General features: G+C 38.1%; 1 protein-coding gene across 1 annotated transcript in view; it reads left to right on the top strand.

Moving 5' to 3' along the window:
- GABRA2 (gamma-aminobutyric acid type A receptor subunit alpha2) overlaps positions 1–12,582 on the top strand; it is a 58,172-nt gene extending 45,590 nt beyond the window's left edge. The window contains exons 7-9 of the mRNA XM_009989947.2: positions 194–346; positions 8,480–8,682; positions 12,274–12,582. Coding sequence (XP_009988249.1) covers positions 194–346; positions 8,480–8,682; positions 12,274–12,582 — 665 coding nt within the window. The remainder of the gene's footprint in view (positions 1–193; positions 347–8,479; positions 8,683–12,273) is intronic.
- Positions 12,583–25,648: the final 13,066 nt, after the last annotated feature.

Genomic DNA, 25,648 nt, shown 5'->3' with positions numbered 1-25,648 from the left:
TAAGATGTAGTTGTACTCAAAAGCTTCATTATATTCTGTAGAATGCTTTCTACTACGAAACATGTTCTGTTCCACTTAACCCTAGCACATTTGGTTCTCATAAATGTACCAAATTTTCTTTTACCAAAGAAATGAACTTTCTTAAGATTATAACCTTTTGTTTCTTTGTGGTTTGTTTGTTTGTGGCCCCTAGGTGAATATACAGTAATGACGGCTCATTTTCACTTGAAGAGAAAAATTGGTTATTTTGTTATTCAGACTTACCTCCCCTGTATCATGACTGTCATTCTCTCTCAAGTGTCTTTCTGGCTGAACAGAGAATCTGTACCTGCCAGGACAGTCTTTGGTGAGTATACTGAGTAGCATTAGCTTGATTTGCAACAGCTGAAGCTGTTAGGAAGCATTTCTGAAGTCTGCTTGGTAAAGGCCTTTTTCATTCCAGTTAGTGTATTTGTAGAATGGGATACTCTTTCTAGTCCAAACAGCTTTCAGCTGCAGCTTACAGATCTCCCGAAAATTCCAAAGTTTTTGGAAATAAGCACATATGAGAGAACTGTCCATATATCCTTTACTCTTTTAAGAGGAAAAAGTTTTCACACAATGGAAAAGGATGTTAAAAGTAAATTTAGATAATTTTCTAAAATGTCTTACTTGACTTGATATTATCAAAATATTTTGTTGCTTATGGTAGATAAGCGCATGCCTAAATATATTTGTAAATTAAGCAAATTAAATTTGAGTTTGTTGAATTATCTGAATGTGTTACACTGCGAGCTGCAGTTCTTTAAAAGAAACCTATTCTGGGAGTCTGGGCAAAACTTTCTTACTAATTCAAATTACAGCATACTATAAGGCAGCAAACAGTGTCAGCAGCGCAAAATGTTTTTCTTACATTAAGGTTTTGTTCCCTTCTGCATTAAGGTAAAGTAAAAAATGTCTGTCTTATTTGCATCACTTAAAGTTCTTTTAATTCGTTAACTTTTAAATAAAAAGAGACTAGCACAACAAAAACAAAGTAATGTCTGTATGGAATCAGCCATCAGAAATGCTACATAAAATCATATGATTTGTCATCAGTAAACACAATGCACTCTTCAAAAAATAGGCCAGACTCAAGTGCATATTAAGTATGATGAACAACAAAGCACTTACTGTCTCTCCTGGTAGAGAAAATGTCACACAAAGCATTGTGAAAATTGCAGGTTTGAATATAAGCCTTATTGAAGACAGATGAAATGGGTCAGTGATTTTAGTGGGACCAGAAGTGGGACCATGCTTTCCCAGGCAGTTATCAGGCAGATTTTTTTTTCTTTCTTCAAAATCTTCTGTGAATTTGTCCATTTCTGCTTATCATAATGCACATTACTGTTTCAAGCCTTGCAAGTACACTGTCAAGTCCTTTTGTATCTCTGTCTTGGCCCTTTTCTGTACCTCTTCCTGTACATTTAGGACACTGTAAGTGGTTTGTCCAGTAAAAGTCTCTCATCTTCTCTTCCTAAAATGCACTTTCTGTTACTGTGTAATCAGTAACAAGGCACTAGGATAATTTTCCTGTAATGTTGTGTCCCTTTCTGCATACCTCTTTCTTGTTCTTGATTTATTTTTTGTTTAACTTATGGTGAGGTTTTTTGAAAGAAGTAATATCTGCATAGCAGCCTGTACTTTATTATCCTGGGGATTTAGCATAACATGGATAATGAACAGTGTCCTGTTTCAGGATGTCTTGAGGGAACTGAGCAGGGTGGCCACAAGAACAGAACCACACCACACAGTGACATAAAATCTAAAATCTGTTTCCTGAGCACAATGGGTATATTGAGGAGATGGCAATTTCTATGCTAGTATTTTATTTCTGCCACACAGAGTTGCATGTCACACACCAGTCAGGGCTCTATCCCCTCCAGGCCAGCTCAGACTGGCATCCTGAACCCAGAGGGGCAAGACATGTCCAGGCTCTGCCTGATGGAGCAACCTAGACCCTGCATGCAGCATTTACACCTCAGGCTTAGCCTTGGTGTGTCCCCTGAGGAGCTATTTTTTAGAGTTTTTTTACACCCTGACTGAGATTGTCAGCATAAGGTGCCAACAGCCTCTCTAATCACATAGCCCCAGGCGAATCTCCCAGTCTTTCTCCATACCTACTGGGAGCAGTTGTCCCTGAGATTTCTGATAGCCTCTGATTTCCTGCCTAAACGTGTTACAAAAATGTGAATTTAGCCACAGTTTCGTAACAAAGTCAGTGTGTTGCTTCTTACTGTTTTCTGACTTCTGCTGAATTAACCTTGCCCAGAGCTGGGCAGGTACACTCGAGGTCTCATTTGGGTGATACTTTCAGATCGACTCCACCCAGTGACACATGGAGCCCATACTACAGCTAAGGGAATAAAACAAGCTGCTTCCAGCAGGGAATATAAAAATTGCAGGAGATTTTACTTTACATTTTTATTGATCATACTTATTTTTTAGTTTTTATATGGACTAGTCACTTGCTAGATACTCATCTTTGCATTGTAAAATAAATATATCAATATTTAAAATATGATTAAGTAGCAAATATTAGTTTTGATAAAGTGTTTTTCAGAATCAATGAGAAATTTATTTCAAGTACCTCCTTGAGAGCTACCAGATCCTGGAAAGGACTAACTACTGGAGTACTACTCCTTTCAAAGAAACGTTAACTCCCAGTTATCCAAAGCACCACTTAGCATTTATTATTTCATGTCGAAAGAAGTCACTTTTCTTTCCCCTTTCTATTCTCTCGCAACATAGTTTCAAGTTCTAGGTTAACATTAAGGGTTTGGTATAATGAGGCTTCTTTTATAGCTGAGCTCTTTAATCCCTTTCCTTTATGGCATCTGTTTAATATTGTTGACCTAAGCTATCCCAAATGAATTATGGCCTAATGTTATATTGCTTCAACCTTGCTTTAAATTATTGGAAGAAGAAAGTTTTATCATCTTTAATTAAATAAGTCTTGAATGTGTTTTCTCTAGCAGATAAATTTGAAAAGCATTTGATTGCAATTTTAACGGAAGGGAATAAGCCTGGTTGATAATGCCTTCATTTAGTGCAAGATTACGATCTGTTTCATTTAGTAATGTGTTTATTGTTACGCATTTAGCGTCAACAATATTAGCAAAACTAATCTTGTGCAGCTTATTGAATTCTCGCTTCATTAATAATGGGTCATAACATTTAGAAGTATCACATATATTTGAATAGTGGCATGAGATGCAGGTGACAGAAAAATCAGAAATTAATTTTCTTAGTCCTACAGTTATCTGTGTGGTTAAACTCACAAGGAGTAGGAATGAGAATGTTAAAATGAATGTAGTTAGATATATATATTCTTTGATACTCGAAGCAGGTAAGAACAAAAATTAATAGTCATATTATTTTTAATACATTGTCCAATTGTAAATTCACATCGCTATGTTCTTTTGTCAAGATTCTGTTCTCTGTGATCATCATTTTCTTACGCTGCATTTTTCTTGTTCTTGGTATATCTTTTCTGAACCTATATTGATTAATATACTTTTTGAAGCAAAAAGCCATTTAGACTTGAAGTGGACTTTAATTGTGCATCTAGAGAAAAGAGAACCTAAGAAAAGTTCAGATTTGTTCTCTGGTTATTTTCACATGGGAATCGAATAACGTAGACCCTTCCTTTTGAACAATTCTGTATATACAAAGTACCTTTTCCCATTTTGTTGAAAAAAAACTCAACTGTATTTACTTCTCCTTTCACATGCTGCAGATTATCTTTTGTGCCTTTAGAGATATCTCACCACTCACAACTTTCAGTCTATAATTTCTTAGTTGGGAATTTCCGCTACCTGTAGCCACAACACTCTAGTGATAGGTATTGGGCAAGCATACCTGGAAAACTGTAGCTCTTAGAGACTGAGCTGGCTGCAAACAAACTGATATGTCTTCTCAGCTCAGTGGTGTGCTAAGACACTAGCTCATATTCCAATAGTGGCATAATGGTAAGCGAGTTTTAATGGAGCTGGGATAAATAGCACTTGCCATTCAGCTTTGGGAATTAGCTCGGCTGTCAGTTGATGAGGAGCTCTGCTCCATTGCTCGATATTGGTTGAGTCAAGCAACATGAGCACGGACTTCACAATATGTTTATGTAGCTTAGCTGACTGACTCAATGCTACTTTTTCTGGTAATAGGTAATGTTATGGTCCTTGGCCTCCTATGCTGCTTAAAAAGACTCTGGTCTTTTGCATAGTTCTTTTAGTGGGAAGGGCAGACAGAGAACTTGAGCTGTTTTCTACGGTCTTTCTCTCAATGGTTGTTCATACTGATTTCCCAGTGTCTAAGCAGAATCAATGTATACTCCTTTTGTATTGTATTCTCAAGTAATACATATATATTGCATATGTATTAATTGCAATGCATTTTGCATTTGCAAAAAGAAGCAGTATGGTGTGTAGCCGAATGTTATGGTATAATACTTTAAAATTACATTATCTTGAGAATTTTTAAGCTTTGGTTTAGACCTCCAATAATAAATAAATGAAATGAATAAAATTAATTACTACTCTGTACCTCTGTAAAAGGCTCAACAGTCTTTTCTTTCTGCTGTTACTTATATTTATAAATCTATTCAGGTTTTGGACCAGGTTGAGTGGTCTGATTACCTAACAACATTTGCAATTACTGTTAAGAAAAAAGAAAGAGCGAAATAATAGAGCCATGGAATTAGCTTCATAATTAAAAAAAAAGTAATTTATCAGTCCTTTTGTGATATATTCTTCAACCATCACGTGTATCTTTGCAAAGTGCTCTGATGAGAAGATAAAATTGTGGGAGGAGTAGCATGACATTATAAGAAATGAAATGTATTTTAAGCATTTTGTACAAATTATTTGCAAAGCTGAAATGCCTCTTTTGTTACAGAAATGTCCTTTGGTAACTCATTATTTAGGCCTTTATTTTCATTTTCAAAGGACGTGTCCACATTCTAACATGAGAAGGGTAGGACATTATTTAGTTGACTAAAATTTGTTCAAATTAGAAAAATCAATTGATACACAAGAGGTAAAATTAGGGTCCGAAAGAACTTGTCTTTGTCATGGAGTAGCCTGATTTTTGCACACAAACATGGGCATAAACTAGTCATCATGACAGATTTTAATCTTTATGCGCAAGCTCCTCTAATTTCCACTGTATGTTTTCAGTTAGGCGTTTCCAGTTTCCAAGTTTACCTCTTCTGCTGTTGCATGGCAGTGCCCTGTACCGTTGATTGACAGAAATTGTTTGCCCGAAGGTGGCTGTCTAACTTTCAACACATCTTGAATGGTATCCATCTGTCCTGGAATCCAAAATATGGCATAACTGATATTTTCCACATATAACTTCAGTGCCAGTGGAAAGTGTCGTGTTTACAACCCTGGAGATGGATATCCTCTCTCCAGTGAGCAGATGCCATTTCAAAAGCGGCACCATAAAAAAAAAAATCCTACACAATCAAATAGCTCCAGTCTTGGCCTGGATGGATAAACCTGTAGTGATAGAAGATATTTAGCTTTTATGGGCATGCAGTGCTGAGAACAAAAGCTGTAGTGATGTTGGGGTATATTTACTGTCAGGTATAAAGTGCTGGAAATGTCAGTGGTTTATTTTTTGTATCCTTTTTATAGACAAACGGATGACTGCATGTGGTTTCTTACAAAATGGTAGCTGTCCATGTCCTTCTGGCGCCCGTTCAGTGCCGAATCTGCTGCATGCTGAGCTGTAGAAGATAGTTCTTGACCTGTGTATAAACTCTGGTCTTTCTACATCATTTTGAGATATGATGCAGTCTTTACATAGCCTGTTAAATTATTTAGGCCATTCCGAGTAGTCTGTTATTGAGGGTAGAAGATTGTTTTCCTCTAGTATTTTGACTGCCTCATTGTAGGGGGACAATCTACTCACTGTTTTTTATACCAATCTTAGTTCAGTAGTGTTATGAATTAGATAATGCAATGAGAAATGTTTTTGATCTGATCAGTTTATGGATTTGATGGGGTTTTAAGTTAATCTTTGTGAAAGAAATGTGTTTTGTTTTACAAGTTGACCATATTCCTCCATGTTTACGATTTTTCAGTCCTCTCAGGTTTCACAGTGACAAGGAGGCAGGTTAATTCCATCCAGTCCTTTTTCATAAGAAGACTTGGTAATACTGATTTTTCAAATGAACTATAATGTGCAAAATCATGTCTTTTGACTGAATAAGAATAGCAAGTATAAAAATACTAGAGATTACTAAACTGACAGGTACCATAGATTAAATTTTCTGTCCAATTTTTTCCCACTCAGTTCTTGTTAACGGCTGTGGTAGCTTGAACATCACTAAATTTGTAGAGTGAAGGAATACATGAAAGTGCATTGGCAATTGTCTGACAATGTGCTGTTTGATTAGCATTTAGCTCACAAAGTGATGTGACTTGCTGAACTTTTAGAGAAATTGCCAACTGATAGCAAGATACAAGATATAAATTCCTGATGTTTTAATTGAGCCTAGAAAAGGTCAGCAGTTAATCTTAAATTAGATTTCTGAAGAAGCCAATGGGGCTTCCAGAAGACTAGTTTATTCTAAAAGGTAAGACTTAAAGAGAAGAGTATGTTAACAACTGTATATATTTACATGTGGATAAGGTCACTTTATCTCTGAGAAACAATCACTTTACTGATACCTCTGTATAATTAAAATGATTTATCTGCAGCTCAGGACTGGTGTTAAAATTTGCATGTGATAATTTTAAAGGTAAGATAGACTGCCTTTTCCCTGAGGTGCTGAAAATAATTAAGCCATATGTTGTGTAAGTGTTAGGAGGGAATAAGTTCTTTACAAAATACATTGTCTACGCCTTTTCATGCAATACAGTATGATAAGTGCTTCCTTTTTATTGTGTAGGCTAGTAGATACCAACAGTGTCACGACCAAATCCACTTTAATTTATGGAGGCTGAAAAATAGCAATTAGAGAATTGTGTTTGCTAAGGTGTCTGGATACTGTGTGACTCAGCAGGATGTTTCCGTGCCTTGTTTTCCCTGCTGCACAGGCCTTTGGAAGCATATCAAGGGAGAGCAGCGCCGAGGCTGAGTCCACTTAGCTTTGCTCTGTCATCCTTTATAGCACCCTCAGAGATGGAGATTCTTTACAGGAAGGATGGAAATTGCAAAGCCTGAAGAGGTCTGAGTAGGTGTAATCGCTGCCTCCCTTCCCTCTCATACAGTGAATAAAAATGCTTTTCTTGTAGCAGAAAGAAAATCTGGGCTAGGTTGATCCTGCAGAACCCAGCTGATGGATTCCTGGCAGTGGAGGATCTGGTTTAGGGAGAATGACTTTACTTTCTCTTGGGAATCCTGTTACATTTTAGGAATGTGTAGTTGTTGAAGTTGTGATGTGCTGTTACTAATATTTCTGCCATGACATCTCCTTTGCCTGTCATAATGGAGTGTAGGTTTGCTGATCTGTGCCAAGTATATCACTTTGCGTTGCTTTTCATTCTGGAGACGTATTTAACGTCGTGCCACAAGGGAATAGTTTAGTTTGTCTAAGTGTGATTCAGCCTGAGGTGGGAGAACTGGTTTACTTAAGGAATGGAGGCTGCATTTGTGGCTCTGGCTAAATCTGATTCAGAAAAATTTTCTTCTCTTCCTTTCCTCCTGTAGATCTTTCTTCTCTTCCTTTCCTCCTGTGTATCTTTTTTTCTGATTTTTAGCAGTATAATTCTTGGCTTCCTACTGAGTCTTCATTATGTACAAAGTACTATAAAGTGCTTTTAATAACTGCCATAGTGAAAGAACAATCTTCCTGAATCATCAAGTCTTGTTTTCTGATATGTTATATGCACTTATAATCATCTAGCATTTCAAAGCAATATGATGTTCTAGAAAAAATCCATGATACCTGAATGAAAACTTAACCTGTTTATGTTTTCAACTATGTCACTGAATGGTTAGTGAGACAGCTACTGGAAGAAAAAAAAAAAAAAAAAAAAGATTAAAAAAAAATCATTGTTTCTTATACAGTGTTCAATTTGTGTGATACTGTCAGTAAAGATGGGTGCCAGACTTGCAGCTACTGCAGTAATGCCAGCCACCAAACATTAATATATTAATCATTGTTACTGTAATGCTGAAAAGTATTATGATTCCATTAAGAAATTGTTAATTTTGTCCCTTACCTGTCCTGATAGCTAAATAAAAAATATGAAGTATTATCTATCTCCTGTAAGTAAAATCTTCAGCTGATTAAAAAAGGGATGTTTAGACAACAAAACTGAACTAAAATACTTCAAAGGAAACTCCAGATGCAGACTTTAATATAGTTCTGGCAGTTCGTCACCAATTTAGACAAGCAAATTTTCCATTGTGTCTTTCAAAAATATACCATAATAATTTTTGGTTTGTATTTTTGTTGACATTCAAAATCTAAGTAAAATTGTTGATGTTTTGTTTCTTTGTCCCCTTGCAGGAGTAACAACTGTGTTGACAATGACAACACTGAGCATCAGTGCTCGAAATTCACTCCCTAAAGTAGCATATGCAACAGCTATGGATTGGTTTATTGCTGTTTGTTATGCATTTGTATTCTCTGCATTAATTGAGTTTGCAACTGTAAATTATTTCACAAAACGAGGATGGGCCTGGGATGGAAAAAGTGTAGTGAATGATAAGGTAAGTCCTAAGGAAATAACTCAGTTTCCAGTCAATCGCACTAAAACAGCTGTTTTGATAAAAGTGACTATATAAAAAAATACATAATGCTTTAAAACAAAAGAATGTAGATGTGTTTTCTGTCCTGAAGAAAAATATATCTGCTCTGATGTCGCTAAACTCACTTGGTCTCAATAATCCAGATTTAGTTATCAAGCATATTGATTTTTATGTTGGGAACTGTCTGACTTGTTCTTAAGTCCTCAGATACAACTATTTACCTGGGTATTCAGAAATTTTAATCCAGATTATATTGGTTGATCACTTTAGTATTATTTAGTCCAATTGAGTAGGAAATAAGAAGAAGATTATAGAAAGATATAATGTATATTAATTTTTAAACTGCTAGAATTTCTTATTTCGTGAACAAAATGAACTGGTGATATGCCTAAATTTGTGTCAGGCTTTACGGTTTACAGTTTTAATAACACAGAACAAATGTTAAAGCTGACTTGTTATTTTGACTGATTTACTAGATTATTTAATTTTGTCCTGCCCTGATTCTACTAATGGAAAAGGATTTATTCTGACAAAGAATACTCTGATTTCTGTGGTTTTCCTTCAAATAGCATAGAATATTATTTCCTTCCTAGATGACAGTAGTAGATGTGAAGCGAAGTTTATCTGATGGTTTCTCAGCACTTTGAATGCGTAAAGCACAATGCATAAAGCAGCAAAGTGTTCAATTAATGGTAAAGGAAAATGAGAGGAAATGAGTACATTGTTTATAATTCCCTGTGGCTTCCAGAAGGGCATAGCTTCAGGATCTGTTCCCTCTTGCTAGAAATAGATACTGAATCACTACAAGTTTATCAGTATGTCACAAGTGAAGCTTTTCAGACTGGCACATTGCCCTGGCATTGTGATAATGTTTAACAACTAGGTGGTATTCCTTCCCTAGGAATGACAAAATTAGCCATTCCATTTTAAGATTTATATACCATTGACATGTTCAGTTCTCCATTTTCTTCAAACTTACTTAACAAAAAGTGAAACTTTTAACATATTCATAGTTTCTCATACAAAAATATCATTCATCTTTATTATGTAGGTCTCATTAATGGTATTACAGATTCCTTTCAAAAATACGCTGAGCGTGTCTGAAAGGAAGGAGTTACAGATCAGAGTGTTCCTCTCGTAACTTCATTTCGTAATTTGCTCTTATTTTTGCCAAATGTATCTGTGCACCTAAAGTCAGGCTTATTCCTCACCAAATAAAGTGAAATATGTTTCCTCAGTGACAGTTATCTGTGTTCATGTTATATGGAAATTCTCATCTAAGTGCTGTCAACATGGAATTTGTCTCACAGCAAAACAGGTGCAGGGACAAACTACATACTTGATCATCCCTTTCTCACAGTCCAGTCAATAAGGAACAATGCTGAATTCCTACCCGATCCCAGATTTTCTTTTTACATGACACCGTCTCCTGAGACAAGGTATTTAAGGCAACCAAAATTAGAAATTGGGTAGATGCCTCCCAATGGAAGTAAAAAATTGGAATGCACCTATATGGGAAAAGTCACCAGAGTTCCCTCACTTATGCCACTTCTAATAGATCAAAAATCAAACCAAACCAAACCAATACAACAGCCGATGATTTCTTATATGAGGCAGAAGTTAACCATTTCGTCATCTGTTTAATTCTGTATTTCGTGGAAGAGATGGACTGAATCTAATACTTATTTGTCTGCTTCTAATTTATATACAGAGAGCCTTGCTTCCTGAGAAACTGAAATCCTTCCATTCTTTTATGTAGGTTATTAGAAGTTCCTTAGTTTGGGATTGCTGCAACGCAATGAACCCGTTTATAGCATTACAGTCTCATTGCAGAGCTAGTATGTGTGCCTATACATGTGTAAGAACTGAAGCCAGTACTCGTTACCTATACATCCCTGTATCTGTTTATAGATATAGCCTCTCCATTGGACTGCCACTGGGTGGACTTTAGCCATTTGAAAGCATACACAATCCTGTAAAAACACAGAATTTCTGAGGTTGGAAGGGACCTCTGGAGATTGTCTAGTTCAACCCCCCTACTCAAACAGAGTCAGCTGGGGACAGTTGCTCAGGGTCAGGTCCAGACGGTTTTTTGAATATCTCCAAGGATGGAGACTTCACAATCTCTCTGGGCAACCTGTTTCAGGGCTCAGTCACCCTCACAGTAAAACAGGGTTTTTTGTATGTTTATGTGGAATATTCTGTACTTCCCTTTGTGCCCATTGCCTCTTGTCCTTCCACTGAATATCACCGAGAAGAGTCTGGTCTGGTCCTCTGCTCTCTCCTGCCAGATATTTATATACATTGATGAGGTATCGGTATCCCAGGAGTCTTTCTTCTGCAGGCTGAACAGTCCCAGCTCTCTCAGCCTTTCATATTTCAGATGCTTCAGGCCTTGAATCATCTTTGTGGTCCTTCACTGGACTCACTCCATTATGTCCATGTCTCTCTTGAACTGGGCAGCCCAGCACTGAACCCAGCACTCTAGATGTGTCTGACCAGGGCTGATTAGAGAGCAACCATCACCTCCCTCGACCTGCTGGCAACGCTCTTTGTAATACAGCCCAGGAGGCTGTCGGCCTTCATTGCTGTGAGGGCACATTGCTGGCTTGTGTTCAGCTTGGTGTCCACCAGGACCCCCCAGGCTTTTTCTGCAAAGCTGCTTTGCAGCCCAGTAGCCCCTGCCTGTACTGGTGCATGGGGTTATTCCTCCCAAGATGCGGGACTTAAATTTCCCTTTGCTGAACTTCATCAAATTCTTGTCGATCCATCCTGCTTTTCTTACCTTCTGTTATTTTGTAGGTTCTAATCCCTATTTTCATCACTGTTATGCATTTTTTAAACAATAATTTCTGAAAAACAGAAATAGTTCTTGGGCTAGTTCTCAGCTCCCTTCTGACACTAGCAGACTGAGTCCTTCTTTCTCTTAATTGCAGTCTCTTTCTGACCTCTGTGCATGTGTGTCTATATACATGTAAACACACACATATTTCTCCAGAGTCTCTTAAAAATGTAGACCGTTACCGAAATTCCTTTATTTCATTGGTGGTATGTTATGAGATGTTGCAATAATAGTGATGTTAGATTTATGTGGGAAAGATGTCCTAATTTTCATTTTATTACAATGCCAGGTAATATTTTTTTTCCCAGTCTGCCCATTCACTCCTTCTAGTTCTCTTAACGGAGAACATTTTCAAGATCTTGTGACTCTGTTGTAAGGAGCCAGATACAAAGCAGCTAGATAAAGATCAACTCTTTTCCAGTTATCCCTACAATTGCAGTAAGAGACCCTTTCTCATATAACTTCAGTAGGGTATTTGATGGTGCAAAAGTCCATGTTTTTAGACCATTCTTATGTTACTTGTACCTTCTTTCTGGATAGACTGGAAGTGTCTGTCTTTATATTTGAATTTATCATTATGGTATTCCTGGTATTTATTTTAACATACTCACACAGACTCATTTGTTTCTTTTACATTTGAAATGATGTTTTATTAAGTCTATTCTGGCACGTACACGTTAAATATCTAACTTCATGCTGTCTTCTAATAGAAAAAAGAAAAAGCGTCTGTCATTAAGAAAAACAATGCCTATGCAGTGGCTGTTGCCAACTATGCTCCAAATATTACCAAGGACTCAGTGCTACCAACCATCTCCAAGAGTGCTACAACTGCAGAACCCAACAAGGCAAAACCAGAAGCGAAGCCACAGGAAGCAAAGAAGACATTCAACAGTGTTAGCAAAATTGACAGAATGTCTAGAATAGTGTTTCCAGTCTTATTTGGTACTTTTAATTTAGTGTATTGGGCTACATATTTAAACAGGGAGCCTGTCTTACTTGGCTTTGCGCCATCAACCTAAAAGCTGAATTGCACTGAGGACTTAAAGCATCATTCTAATCAGATAGGTTGTTTGCTATGTACAGTACGACTAATAACTGCTAATCTGTGAACCATTATGTACAGAGTGTATATAGATGTCTTATCTGTGTGTCTCCAAAGGAGGGACACAGTGTTAGTTCATGGGTCTGTAAACAGATGGCACCCATGGCAAATATAGCCAGCTCTTTAAAAGTTATACCCAGGGGAGTTCTGTTAAACTAGGATTCAAATATACAGAATTATATTCTCTCCGTACAATGAAATGAAGATATGATCCTACATAATTATTTAGGAACAGTATTTTTTTAATTTAAAGTTAAAATATTTTTCTATAAAGTAACTAATTCTACTTTAATGAAATAAACTGTCATTTAAAAAAAGTGATTTTTTTAAAAAAGTGTAATTGTTTCATACAATAGCAGTACCCGTGTACATAACAGAGTACGGAGGTCATACAGTTCTACTGTTCACAAACATTCTGGATACTAGTTAGGCTGAAGAGGTCGTAAAGACTACTATATGGCAAAAGTCACAAGTTTCTTACTTCTGTCCTGTTTGAAGTTGTTATTAAACTCTTCTAATTGATTTCAGGGAAAAGCAAGTGTTAATCAAATTTCCAATATCAACCAACTTCCGCTAGTGAAACTCTTATTCTTTTCACTGCTTTATTTATTTCATGTTGCTAAGCCAGGTTGTCTGGTTCAGCAAAGTTGGATTTTTTTGCTTTTTGATTTTGTTCTTAATTGGATTATTGTCAGGTCCATAAAAGCACTCAGAAATTTTTCAGGGTTAAGTATATCAGTAATATAATACACTCTTTTTCCTTGCTTAACGTTACCCTAAAACCTGCCATTAAAATATTTACCTGTATTTGTCCCAGAAAGCGTTGTTTTCAGAGGAAACAAGAACCATGATTTAAGTTCAGGAAATTGTGCTTATAATAAAATTTACTGCTGCTTTTGTAAATTGCAACTTTACATTTCGCTGACATAACTTTACAACAACTTTGTATACTAGAAATGGTTTTGCTAAGATTTGAATGTTATTTTTTTAATAAAAGGTCATGCATCATTAGTAGGTATCAACTGTATTTCATATACACAAATATAACAAAATTGGAGTTGCCATTTGCAATTTTATATGAATATTTAATACTGATAAGTAAAATTGTTTTTCGTCTGAGCCTTTGCAAACATTCTTTATGCCCCTAAAGGCCTGGTAAATCATGACATAAGTAATAACTGTGTACTGTATTTAGATTTTAGTATACTTGGCCAATCAAAAATATTTTGATTCACATATACATTAGCAGTTATTAGTTGACCTTTCAAAAAAGATACACCTTTATGATGATGTCTTCTAGTAGAGACATATGTAGTCGTATAGTGTCATTTATTGCAGTTTTGTACAGTACTTGAGTATAGTGCATAAAATAGGTATGTTCAGAGTTTAACAAAGTTGTACAAATATTTCTAAAATCAAATAAAAGAGTATCTTAAGACATGGAAATGTGCTAAAAACAACAAAGAGAAACACTGCTTTCATTTGCTGTTTTATTTTCTTGCTTTTTCTTTGCTTTTAATGTGATTCTGTTTTGTACTTTGTGTGACAGTATAGATGCCAAGGTCACAAATGCATATTATGAATAGAATTAATAGCTAAGACAGAGTTGACATTGGTAAAATAAAGACATTTTGTAAGTTATAAATGAAAGGGAGAATCATGGACAAGGTGTGTATCCCTTGAAGTCCCTCTAATTAAACTGTCAGATTAAACCTTTCTCATCAACAGTAGTTAAAAATGAGCACTTTACTCAGAACATTAAAATAAAAATATCCTTATTTTCATACATATTTATATATAAATGTAGATCTTCCATGTAACATGGAGATGTGTGCAATAGTCTGGTTGTGAGCGTAAGGCTGGAAGGCAAGCAATAAAAAAAAGGTTTTTTCATGGTATAATTATACATTTTTAAAATGTTTCATTTGTAAATTATAAATTATCTCTTTAATGTCACATCATCCAAGTATGAATAAATATATAAATATGTACATATGTACAAATAATTGTAAATATTAGAACTGTAGAAAAAACCCTTCACTTTTAACTCTGTTTTTGGCAAAGGGCTCTGACTGTATAGTTTAATGGAGGCCTATGCTAAACTGGTCTTGAACTTGAGTAGCTTGATTATGTTTTCTGTAGCTGAGGTCTCCTTCCTGTGACCTAGTGGGAGTTCTTACCTTCTGTCCACATCAGCAAGATTTAAGGACTCTCCAAACCTCACTGGGCTGGGATATGAGAAACAGAGGTTGTGTTTCACCCTTGACCACATCCCAGGTACTCCAAACCCTTCGCAATGTTTCAGAAACGTTGTCTATTGCTCCATGCATGACACTATATAGTCTGAACTCTCCCCAACACAAATGCGAGTGTGCTCAGAGGCATATTGGATTACCTGATAAGGAAGGATTTTGCATCCTTATTCAAGAAGGGGACCCCTCAAAGGTTTTTAATAGTACAAGTCATCTCCAACAAGACTTCTTCTCTTGAAGAGAACATCTGTGTAATTCAGAGCTGTGTGCAAAAAGCGTATCTTCAGTTTGCCTGAAGCCTGATGCTGTCTCATGTTAGTCAGCTCTGCTGCTACTGCTTTTATTGGGTACAATTATTTTTTCGTTCACTGACCATTTTCTCTATGCTTGTGTTATGCTCAGAGTCAGATAAAAAAACAGGTGTTTGTCAGATGCTAAAGATATATTTATCACACACTAATATAGAAAAATAGGCATACTATATCAATTCACTCAGTGCAAAATAATGCATTTTTAATATCCACATGCAGTTATTGTGGGCATCAGCAAGGTTTTGAGTGCGTATGCTCCAGAAAAGTTTCACTTTTACATGTAGTTCAGTTAGTCTATGTTAAAGCAAACTCCTTCTGAGGGAGGAAGGGTCTGCTTTCTTGTTTCACTACTGAAGCATTTGTAGTGAGTAAACTGACTACACTGAAGTTGCAAATTTGTAAGGCTAACATCTGGATTTGAATGTAAACATTTGAGTGAATGCAAACATCATGTAAGGAGCACCAGAATACAAGAGTTAGACCTTCTTTCCATTTAGCAGTATAGAATCTGTGTCTGGGATTGTAAAGCTTGTCTCACAGATTTATGTGCCAAATACCTAGAAGTTTCATGTAATTTGAGTAAAACTTGCTGGTCTTAAAGCGAGGAGAAAGAGCATGAATGAGCAAACGCAAGTCACTTCCCGATCTAAAACTTACACACAGAATCTACCAGTGAAATTTTTGGTCAACATGTTAATCTAATTTATTTTTCTCATTGTTCTTGGGTTAGGGTGTCATATTTTGTGTGACTTAAGAAAATGAATACAATAAAAACAATGATAAAACCCTGTGATAAACTTGGATTAGAATTGCCATAATTGTGCACAAGGTTTATGAAATAGGTTTCCCATGTAGTACTGGGACACGTACTTCTGGGTCCCTGTGGTCAGTAATTTAACAGTAATTTATAAATCAGCATGAAGAATATAGAGATCAGCAGGGTTTATCAGCCAGGGTTGACTACTGGAGACTGCTTAACATATTGCTTTTTAAAAAGTGGCTTCCAAACTTCTCAATTATGTTGTAGCTAAAGAAATTGCTTTCACCTTCTATATGTGGGTTAATTCAACTTGTAACTGCTGCATTGTTGAGCATCTTTAAAAAAAATATTATGGTAGATGTTCTGAAATTGGCGCTATAGCTTGGGAGACTACTCATACCACTGAACATTGTGCTACATTACAGAGCTATCCTGCCTGTATAGTCGCAGGACAGAGCATGAAAGACCTTCACTAGACACCAAATGGGAGCCTTACTGAATCACCCTCTCTTCCTAGTGGTTAAAGATAAATATATGGGGTGCTGAGACTTTTAACAGTGAGGTGACCATAAACTGTCTGCATGAAAGCAACCAGAAACAGCTGGGAGGAGGTAGGGATGTATGGGAGGAGGGAAGGGGGAAAGAAGCAAATGACTTCTTTGTTACTGTGTCAGCGAATTGTGAGATGACTGCGGAAGAGCTGTTGAAGGAGGTAATACGTATTTTTGTTTCAGCTTCAGTTCTGAGCCTTCAGTACCGTATATGAGTTGTGGGAAAGTAAGTTTTAAGGCATATGAAATTGAAATATTTCTAGTATAATTTTGCTGAACTTGAGAGACATGAGTTGTGCCTTTGAGAGGCGTTTGCTGACTGCTTTCTGAAAACTGTGCAACATTGTGTACTTCCTCCTGCATGGGACATGGAGGGCAGAAGGGGAAAAGAAGCTTCAGGAAGGAAGCAGAACTTTGTTAATGCCAGGCTTTGTTTTCTTAAGGGGTGTGACTTTCACTTAAGCACAAATAGTCAGCATCCATCCTCCATACCTCTCATTCCTATTCTGAAAGTTTAATGATACACAAGTTTTTGCCTTGGCCTTTTGTAAGAGAGATGAAGTCTATGCTTCTGAACATTTCCATTCCTAACAAATTTGTGTGAAAGATTATTTCAGTATGGATATGAAGCTATCATCAGACTAAGCCTCGTTATGTGTAGACACATCATGCTAAAATTTAGAAAACACTGCAAGGGGTCTTAAAGGAGAGGAAGAGAACATTTTAAAATGAGCCAAGAAAGTTAAGTAGCTTAATTTAATTAAAAAAAGAGCGTGATAAATATACAAGTGTCTAAACAAATCTAAATAGAATCTCTGAGTGTGGTATAATTTGATGTCATATATAAAGTTTTTGTCTTAAAGACTTTGAAGCATTAAAGTAATTAAGTGAATTTATGTGAAAATCAGCTCACGTTTCAGCCTCCAGTAAAGAGAGTGGTTCTTTAGAAAGCAGAGTTTTAGGATTTCTTCCACCTCCTCCCAATGACAGTGTACCTTCTGCTAGAATGCTGTCAGCTTGAAATATAACTCTAAATATCTTTATAACATTACCATATCTTTTTCTTTTTTTTTTTTTTTTTCCAGTCAAGGAGACCTCCTCTATCTCATTTCTGTAGATAACCCAAACTCCCTAACAACCAGAACTGTTAATTCTGTTCTGAATGCAATTGTTAGTTCCAGCCGGCTGAGAATCAGTGAGTGGCTTCATTACTTTAGATCTTCAGTAGCAGAAGCTAAAGGCTCAAAAGTTTGTTTCAACAAATGGCAGATATTAATCACATGAAAAGTTTGTTTTCCTGTAAACCATTTCATTTTCTAGCCTCAGATCTCTCTAGGTGAATCTTTGAACTCATGTTTTGGAGTCTGTGATTACATGTTACTGAAAGAGGCTAAACTTTGAGGGCTTGACCTCTTTGACTGAAATCAGGGCAAAATTTGCACTGAATTTAAAATAAAACTGATTAGCATCTTCAGGATATTCATCTACATCACTGATGTCAGTAAGGATTTTTTCCGGAAGGAGAATAAATCTGAGAGTATACCTGAGATAAGCCCTTAAAAGAAGAGCCAACCATACTGAAATACAGGACTTGATGTCTGGTTCATTCCTGGCATATATTAATAACTTTTAAGAATATTATGAAAGTGCTATGAGTTAGGAGTAGGTGATAGCACTCACAAAAAGGAATTTGGAAGAGGTTTTAAAATATGCAAGATGATGTATACTCTTTCTCTAGCGTTGGTGTCTACATAAATATATATGAATATATTTTTATTGATGGATGATTTAAAAGTTATATTTTACTTTCTAATTTTAATTCCTTATATAATGTTGTAAATACTTCACTCAATCAAGTGGCCTGGAGCGTGTCTTTATGTATTCAGTTTTTAATGATTGCATTGAGTGCTTTCATTCATCTGATATTGAAAGAGGTGCACTTCAACAGGTTGAAGTGTTGTTTTTTTTTTTCTGGTACTTCATCCACCTATCTATGCTGTTGAGGATGGATGGAAATAGAGAATGGAACAAGATGTTGCTTTGATCAACTGCTTTTTATATTCTTTATTAGATGTTCATTTTGGCTGAATTTATCAGTTTATAGGCTACTGTGGCTTAGCATTAGCACGGAATGCAATGTAGTACTTTACATCTATTAGAATACATATGTACAATACACACTGTATCTATAAACTGTTAAAAAATCAGTTCCTAAACAGCACCCCTTCACCCTCTCCCCTCCAAATAGACACTTTATTAGGAAACATTTGAAGGCACTTTAATTTTAATGGAAGTGATTACACTAATCTTGTTATACTTGATTTTAAAAAAATAGTAAAAATAACATGGAGTCTGATTCAGACATTGTTTGGAATTTCTCAGCTGGGCTGGAGTCAGAGATCATTTATGCATTGGATGACAAATCTACTTTAGTGAGTCACTTAGATGTGAAAATGTATAGACGTTTGGAAATAGATGCTTCCAGTATATTAACAAGAAATAAGGAAACAGAAAGAATGGAACTAATAATTTTAAAGAAAATTACACACCAATCAAATATGCACAGTAAGAAACTGCATGATAAATGTAAGTATACTTAACCTTGAACATCAACGTCATATAAAATCTTCTGGGTGACAGTTCACTTATTTAGTAGGTTTCATAGTTATAAATAAAGAGGATGATAATATTCTGTAATTTGTGACCTTGTTTTAACTGGAAAAAGTTGTTACTTTTCTAAAATGTCAAAGAAATTACTGGATTTATGTTTGAATGTGTCACTGCTTGCTGTTGAAGAATATTTATTAACCACATGCAAAATATTGCTTAACATTATCTTTTTGTACTTCTTATTAAAGTTAATTTAAATATAGCACAATTCGTATTTTTGTTTTTAATGCTTTGACAGCACATATGTTTAATTCCCCTCATGGCTTTTCTCAGGATTTGTGTGTGGGTTTTTTGTTCGTTTGTTTTTGTTTGCTTGTTCTTAAGCAACACAGTACAGCCTTTATGAAGGTGCTTTTTTTATTAAGGATAGAATTTCCCAAAGGAAGCAAATAATATATTGGAAAGAAAATATTCCTTTGCTTGGTAGGAGTTTAACAGAATTTTCTGTTTATATAATGAGAATGTCCTCATGTATTCATGTTGGACATGGCAATGTTTCATGTTTTCAGAAGGTTATAAAACATTGCTGCAGGGTGTACACTAACAACCAGTTGATGTGGAACATAAGAATCCTCCTACTAGACAGCTTGGTTCATCAATGGGAATACATGGGGTAGCAAAGCTTACTCAGAAACAACCCCAAATGTATATACTGTTAGTAGGGTGTGGGTTTGTTCTCGGTTTTTGTTTTAAAATGAGTGTTCTGAGTTTCAAGTCTTTCTTTGGAAAGGCTATAAATATTTCAGGGATGGCCCTTTCTTTTCCTGTATAGCTGCAAATTCTCATGACAAACACATAAATGTTCTTCATGGAAGATGGAAGTAATTTTGCTTATCCGAAGGGATTTAGGGCTCCTTGTATCTGGGCTGGGACTAAGTAGTGCTCTCCCAGAATACCTGGGAATGCCAGGACAGTGTGTGAGCCATCTATGTTGTGAACAGATAAATATAGAAGAGTTGTACTAATTTACATTGGAAACGATCTCTGGAGGTCATCCTGTCAAATCCCCTTCTCAAAGTACAACCACATTGCATGAAGTTGTGTGAGGCCTTGTGCAGTCAAGTCTTGAGCATCCCCAAGGATGAAGATTGCACAACCTCCTTGGCTCTCTGTTCCCCTGTCACCACTTCATGGCATAAAAACATATCTTTGTATTTGATTGGAATTTCCCATGTTGCAAATCGTGCCTATTGCTGCTTGCTCTATCTATTTGGACTTCTGAGGCAAGTGTCCCTATGTATGTAGACCAAGCTGTAGCCCTAAGTGGTTTGACTTTATCGGTAGTTTAGATTTAAAACACTAACGTTTGGGCCCAGGCTTCACCACAAGCCAGGCTTTCCTAGGGTTTTCCTTGCAAGATCACTCCTTAGATCCTACATCTTTGTACTCAAAAAGAGATTTTGGGGCTGGTGAATAACAAACTCTATCCGTCCCTGTCAATCAGGACAATATCCTTTGCACGTGTACGATCACTTCTGTCAATGAAAAAGATGCAGCAGGAGAGAGAGACTTGCTATCATATCCTCACATGATCAAAATGGGTGGATTTGCACTTGTTTTCCCACAGTAAATTTTCAAGTACTGAGGTGATACAAAATACATGTTATATCAGGTGAGGAAACCCCTCCCTTTTATACATTGACTACCATTAGTCGTGAAGTAAGGGTTACAATGTGGCTGATGGACTTAATTTTTTAATCATTAAGTCCTACATGCATGTAGGTACTTGACTGTAAAGTGCTATACATCAGGTAGCTGCAAGCCTCAGCTTGGACAGTGGCATAACTCTGTGCCAGAACAAACGTGTGATGCTCCACAGTCAAATGTCTGTCCTGTCAGCCATGGAGCCTCTTGCATGAGAAGCCCTGTAGGAGGAGGATTCCTCCCTTAAGAGGTGCTGAAATTATACAGAAGATTTGCAGACAGGCAGTGCTCAGACAGAGAGCTCTTCCCTTGGGGAAAGGGTCCTGTATTGGTTATGCAGGCTTTTGGTCTGGAAAGCCCTGCGCTTCGGTGCCAGCACCTCCCTGCAGGAAGCCAGGGGAATGCATAAATGCAGGGCTGGATAATTGCAGCTGTGGTCCCTAGGTAAGGGATCACAGCTCCTGCTTGTGCTTTGCATTCTGGCAGCTGTTGGCAGGACAGTGCATGCACCAGCAACAGCCTTCAGTTCAGAAACACAGCTGGACACGTGGCCCTTGGTTAGGGCCTGTCTGTGAGCTCTGTGGCATACCTTGTAGAGTTCAAGATATTGTCTTGCTTGTCGTTCAAATTGTCTTAGATAGTTTATCTTGAATTTCAGGCTTGTAAACTCTGAGTGTTAAAGGTACCAACAAATACATTTCTTGGTGTAGGAATGTTTGTCAGAGAGCACAGCCTCCAAACTGTTGTTGCAGTCTCTGGATCTGAAAAAAAAAAAAAAAGTGAGGAACAAAAAAAGTTAAAGAAAAGTTCACGTATGTTCTTCAGGTCAAATCGCTATTTACAGCGTGTCTCTAACTGTATCCTGCGCTAGGATGTATACTCCATCTGCAGATTGGTGCAGGCTGAGTGAGGGCATTGCCTTTCTGCTAATGGCCTAGCTCTTTTCTGGATTGCTTTGTGATAGCTGTGTTGTCTTTGTGTCTTTTTTTCTTTTTTACACGACTAATCTAGTCTTGATCCTGAAGTCCCAAAGAGCTTGTATTACTGCATTAGAGACTGATCTTGAAGTACAATACTCCCAGTGAATTCCAGTTGTACTACAACACTGTCACCAACATTGTTCCCAGGGAAAAGCCTAGAACAACGCACAAGCACAATACATATTGAGCAACATATTGAGCAACGTGGGGCCTTATTCCTATTGCCGCTTCATAGCTTTCCATTTCTTTGCCACGGCTCCAAAACAAACAGCAGTGCTGAGAGTTTGGCCAACTCCATGAAACATGGGATTCACACTGGGATGCTGCCAGCAAGAGGATGGACGTGGTTCTCCAAACACACTGATAGGTGCTTACTTGTGCCATTTGGGCATTGCTCCCTGCTCTTCACTAGAGTTGTAAATCAATTTTGAGTGTGTACGCACACAGTCTGATCTCAGCTGTATGACCACTACATTTCTTATGTATCTATTCAGAGTATTTGCTTATTAAGAGATTTACTGATTTGTTAGGACACTGCAAATAACATCTCCTGGAGCCACTGGATGATTTTGACTTCATTTCTTCCCCTGCAGAGACAATGTTGTAATATAAAGCAAGGCAACATCCTAATGCCAAGATAAAAATAAAGATGAAGTTATTGGTGAAGAAGCAGTCCGTTCTGCTTGTCTCTTTATACATTTCCTTCCTCATGGATGCAAAAATGTGTGCAGACAAAATATACTTGGAGGGTGAAATATGCTTATAAGGCTCTCTTATTAGCAACTGTCCAAGATTCCTATTGTTCCATTGAAAAGTCTTTTTCTTTAGTTTTAGACTATTTTTTCCCTGAGTATTTCACCAGCATTAAAGAGTATTTTTATGCTTTTATGGAATGCTGAGGCATTAATAGCAATGCAGAAAATGGTTCAATTGCTCTTACTGTGGGCTGTGCACAGTGGTTGATGTTTCTATTTTTAAAAAAAGAAGTCTGACAGAATTAATACACTAGAACAAGCGTCTTGTAATGAGCCAGTGACTAGGTGGTACTGGGAAGATCAAAGACTAGACCTATCTGGTCACCCTGCCATTTACTACAGATGAGAATACCTTCTCACCTCACATTAGGGACAGCATTTAGAGATGTTTTTTAAAAAAAAAGTGTGTAAAAAACCCAAAGCAATACAGGAGCTTTCTGGAGTGCACTGATGACAACTTCCTGGCACAGGAGAGGGGCTGCTGTACCTCATACTTACAAACAAGGATGGACTGTTTGGGGATGTACAAGCCTTGGGTGCACTGACCATGAGATGGTGGTTTTCAGGATCCTGGGAGGAGGGAACAAGGTAAAAAGCAGGATTGCAGCCCTGGACTTCAGGACAGCAGACTGGCCCTGATTTTGATCTCCCCACAGTGCTGACTCTATACTCAGCCTCATGCTGCTAAGGGATGTAATTGAAAGAGTCCCTTGGTAGATGGGCCTGGAGAGAAAAGAGGTCCAGGGCATCTGGCTGATTTTCAAGGGTCTCCTCCTCCAAGCCCAAGAAAAGTTCAACTCGACGTGCAACAAGTCAAGCCAAGGTGGCAGGAGGCCTGCATGGATGAACAAGTTGGTCCTGGCTAAACTCAAATATAAGAAGGAAGCATACAGGAAGTGGAAGCAGGGGCAGGTGACCTGGAAGGAATGTAGAGACACTGTCTGAGTATTCAGAGACAGTCATGAGGAAAAAAAAAGTCCACCTGGAGTCAAATCTAATGATGGACATGAGAGGCAAAATGAAAGACTTCTATAGGGACCAGCAGCAAAAGGAAGACTAGAGAAAACGTGAGCTCACTGTTGAATGAAGCAGGGACACTGGTGACCAAAGACATGGAGAAGGTCGAGGTACTAAATGTCTGCTTGGCTTGGTCTTTGTTGGTAAGACCTGCCTTCAAGAATCCCAGGCCCTCAAGTCCAGTGGGAAGGTCAACCAAGGAAGACTTAGCCTTGATGGAAGAAGATCAGGATAAGGGAGCGTTTTAAACAAACAGCACATACACAAGTCCATGGGTTCTGATGAGAAATACCCACAAGTGCTGAGAGAGCTGCCTGATGTCACTGTGAGTCCACTCTCAATTTCCTTTGAAAAAACCACAGTGATTTGAAATAGTTCCTGGGGCCTGGAAGAAAGCAAATATTACTTCTGCCTTCAAAGAGGGCAAGAAGGAGGGTCTGGTGAACTACAGGACAGTCATCTTTACCTGATTCTTGAGAAAGCAACGGAGAAAATAATCCTGGAAAGCATTTTCAAACATCTTAAGGACAAGGTGGTGATTGGGAGTGGTGAGCATTGATTTATGAAGGGGAAATCATGCTTGACCAACCTGATACTCTTCTATGACTAGAAGACTAGCTTAGTGGACAAGGGGACAGTACCGGATTTTGTTGATCTAACTCAGTAAGGCTTTTGACACTATCTCCTGTAACATTCTCTTAGACAAAATGATGAGGTAGAGGTGAGGTGAACTGAAAAGTGGATGAACTGCCAGGCTCAGAGTGTTGTGATCAGTAGCTCAAAGTTCACTTGGAAGTCAGTCACTAGTTATTTACCCAGGGGTGGATGCTGGGGCAAATAGTGTTTAAAATCTTGAATAGTGTCCTGACTGATATGATGGAGTGCACCCTCAGCAAGCTCACAGACAATGCAAAGCTGGGAGAAGTGGGTGATACACCTGTGCTGGGTTTATGTGTTGGGGTTCTGGTAGCAGGGGAGGGGCTGCAGAGAGAGCCCCTGTAAAGAGCTGTGAGAAGATTCCCTGGCTCCAAAACCAGCCAGACTGGCCTCTGTCCCTCAGGTCGGACCCACCTCAGGCCAGGGCCAAGCCAGTCAGTGCCTCTGTGAATGCCATGTTTAGGAAGGAGACAAAGGAACTTGCACCACGTGAGACCTGCAGTAAAGAGAGGGGAGGAAGTGCGAGCTGCCCCCTGGTGCCCTGTGTGAGCGATTGCCTGTGCTGGGCCACCACCACTCCACTGGCGATGGCCACGCGACGTGACTTGGAGAGCTCCAAAGTGCCCTGCTCACAGGCCACCCTCGGGGTGGAGTTTGTTCCTCCAGGGACTGCCAAGGTTTGTTGGGCTGATGGGGCCCGGTGCAGCTGCAGAAGAGAGAGGACAGATCTGAGAGAAACAGCCGCACAGACACCAGGTCAGTGAAGATGGAGCAGGAGGAGGTGTGCCGGAGCTGAGATTCTCCCGCAGCCCATGGTGGGATGGCAAGTGGCCCCTCTGCAGCCCATGGAGACTAATGGTGGAGCAGAGATCCACCTGCAGCCCATGGAGGACCCTATGCCAGAGCAGGTGGCTGCACCAGAAGGAGTTTGTAGAGGACTGTCTCCATAGAAAGGACGCCCATGCTGCTGGAGATTGAAGGTGGAGCAGAGATGCATCTGCAGTCCATGGGAAGGGACTCCACACTGGAGTGGGTGTCTGCACCCTAAGAAACCGTGATTCTGTCGGAAAAGCCCATGCTGGAGCAATCTGATGCATCCTGCAGGAAGGACTCAGGCTGGAGAAGTTTGTGGATGACTGTGTCCCATGAGGAGGGGCGTCACATTGGAGCAGCTGAAGAGTGTAAGAAGTCCTCCCCCTGAGGAAGAGGAGCGACAGAAAGAGCGTGTCAGACTGACCTGCAACCCTTGTTTCCTGTCTCCCTGCACCGCTGTGAGCCAGGAAGAAGGGAGGGGTGGGTGAAAGTGTTTTTAAGATCTGACATTTTTTCTTGTTATCCTCTTTGAAGTAACTGTTAACAAATTAACAATTTAATAAAGAAGACTAG

The sequence above is a fragment of the Tauraco erythrolophus genome, chromosome 5 (assembly GCF_009769465.1).
Source record: "Tauraco erythrolophus isolate bTauEry1 chromosome 5, bTauEry1.pri, whole genome shotgun sequence".
NCBI lineage: Eukaryota > Metazoa > Chordata > Aves > Musophagiformes > Musophagidae > Tauraco > Tauraco erythrolophus.
Note: the sequence above shows the minus strand (reverse complement) of the source record. Positions and strands in the feature narration are given on the sequence as shown.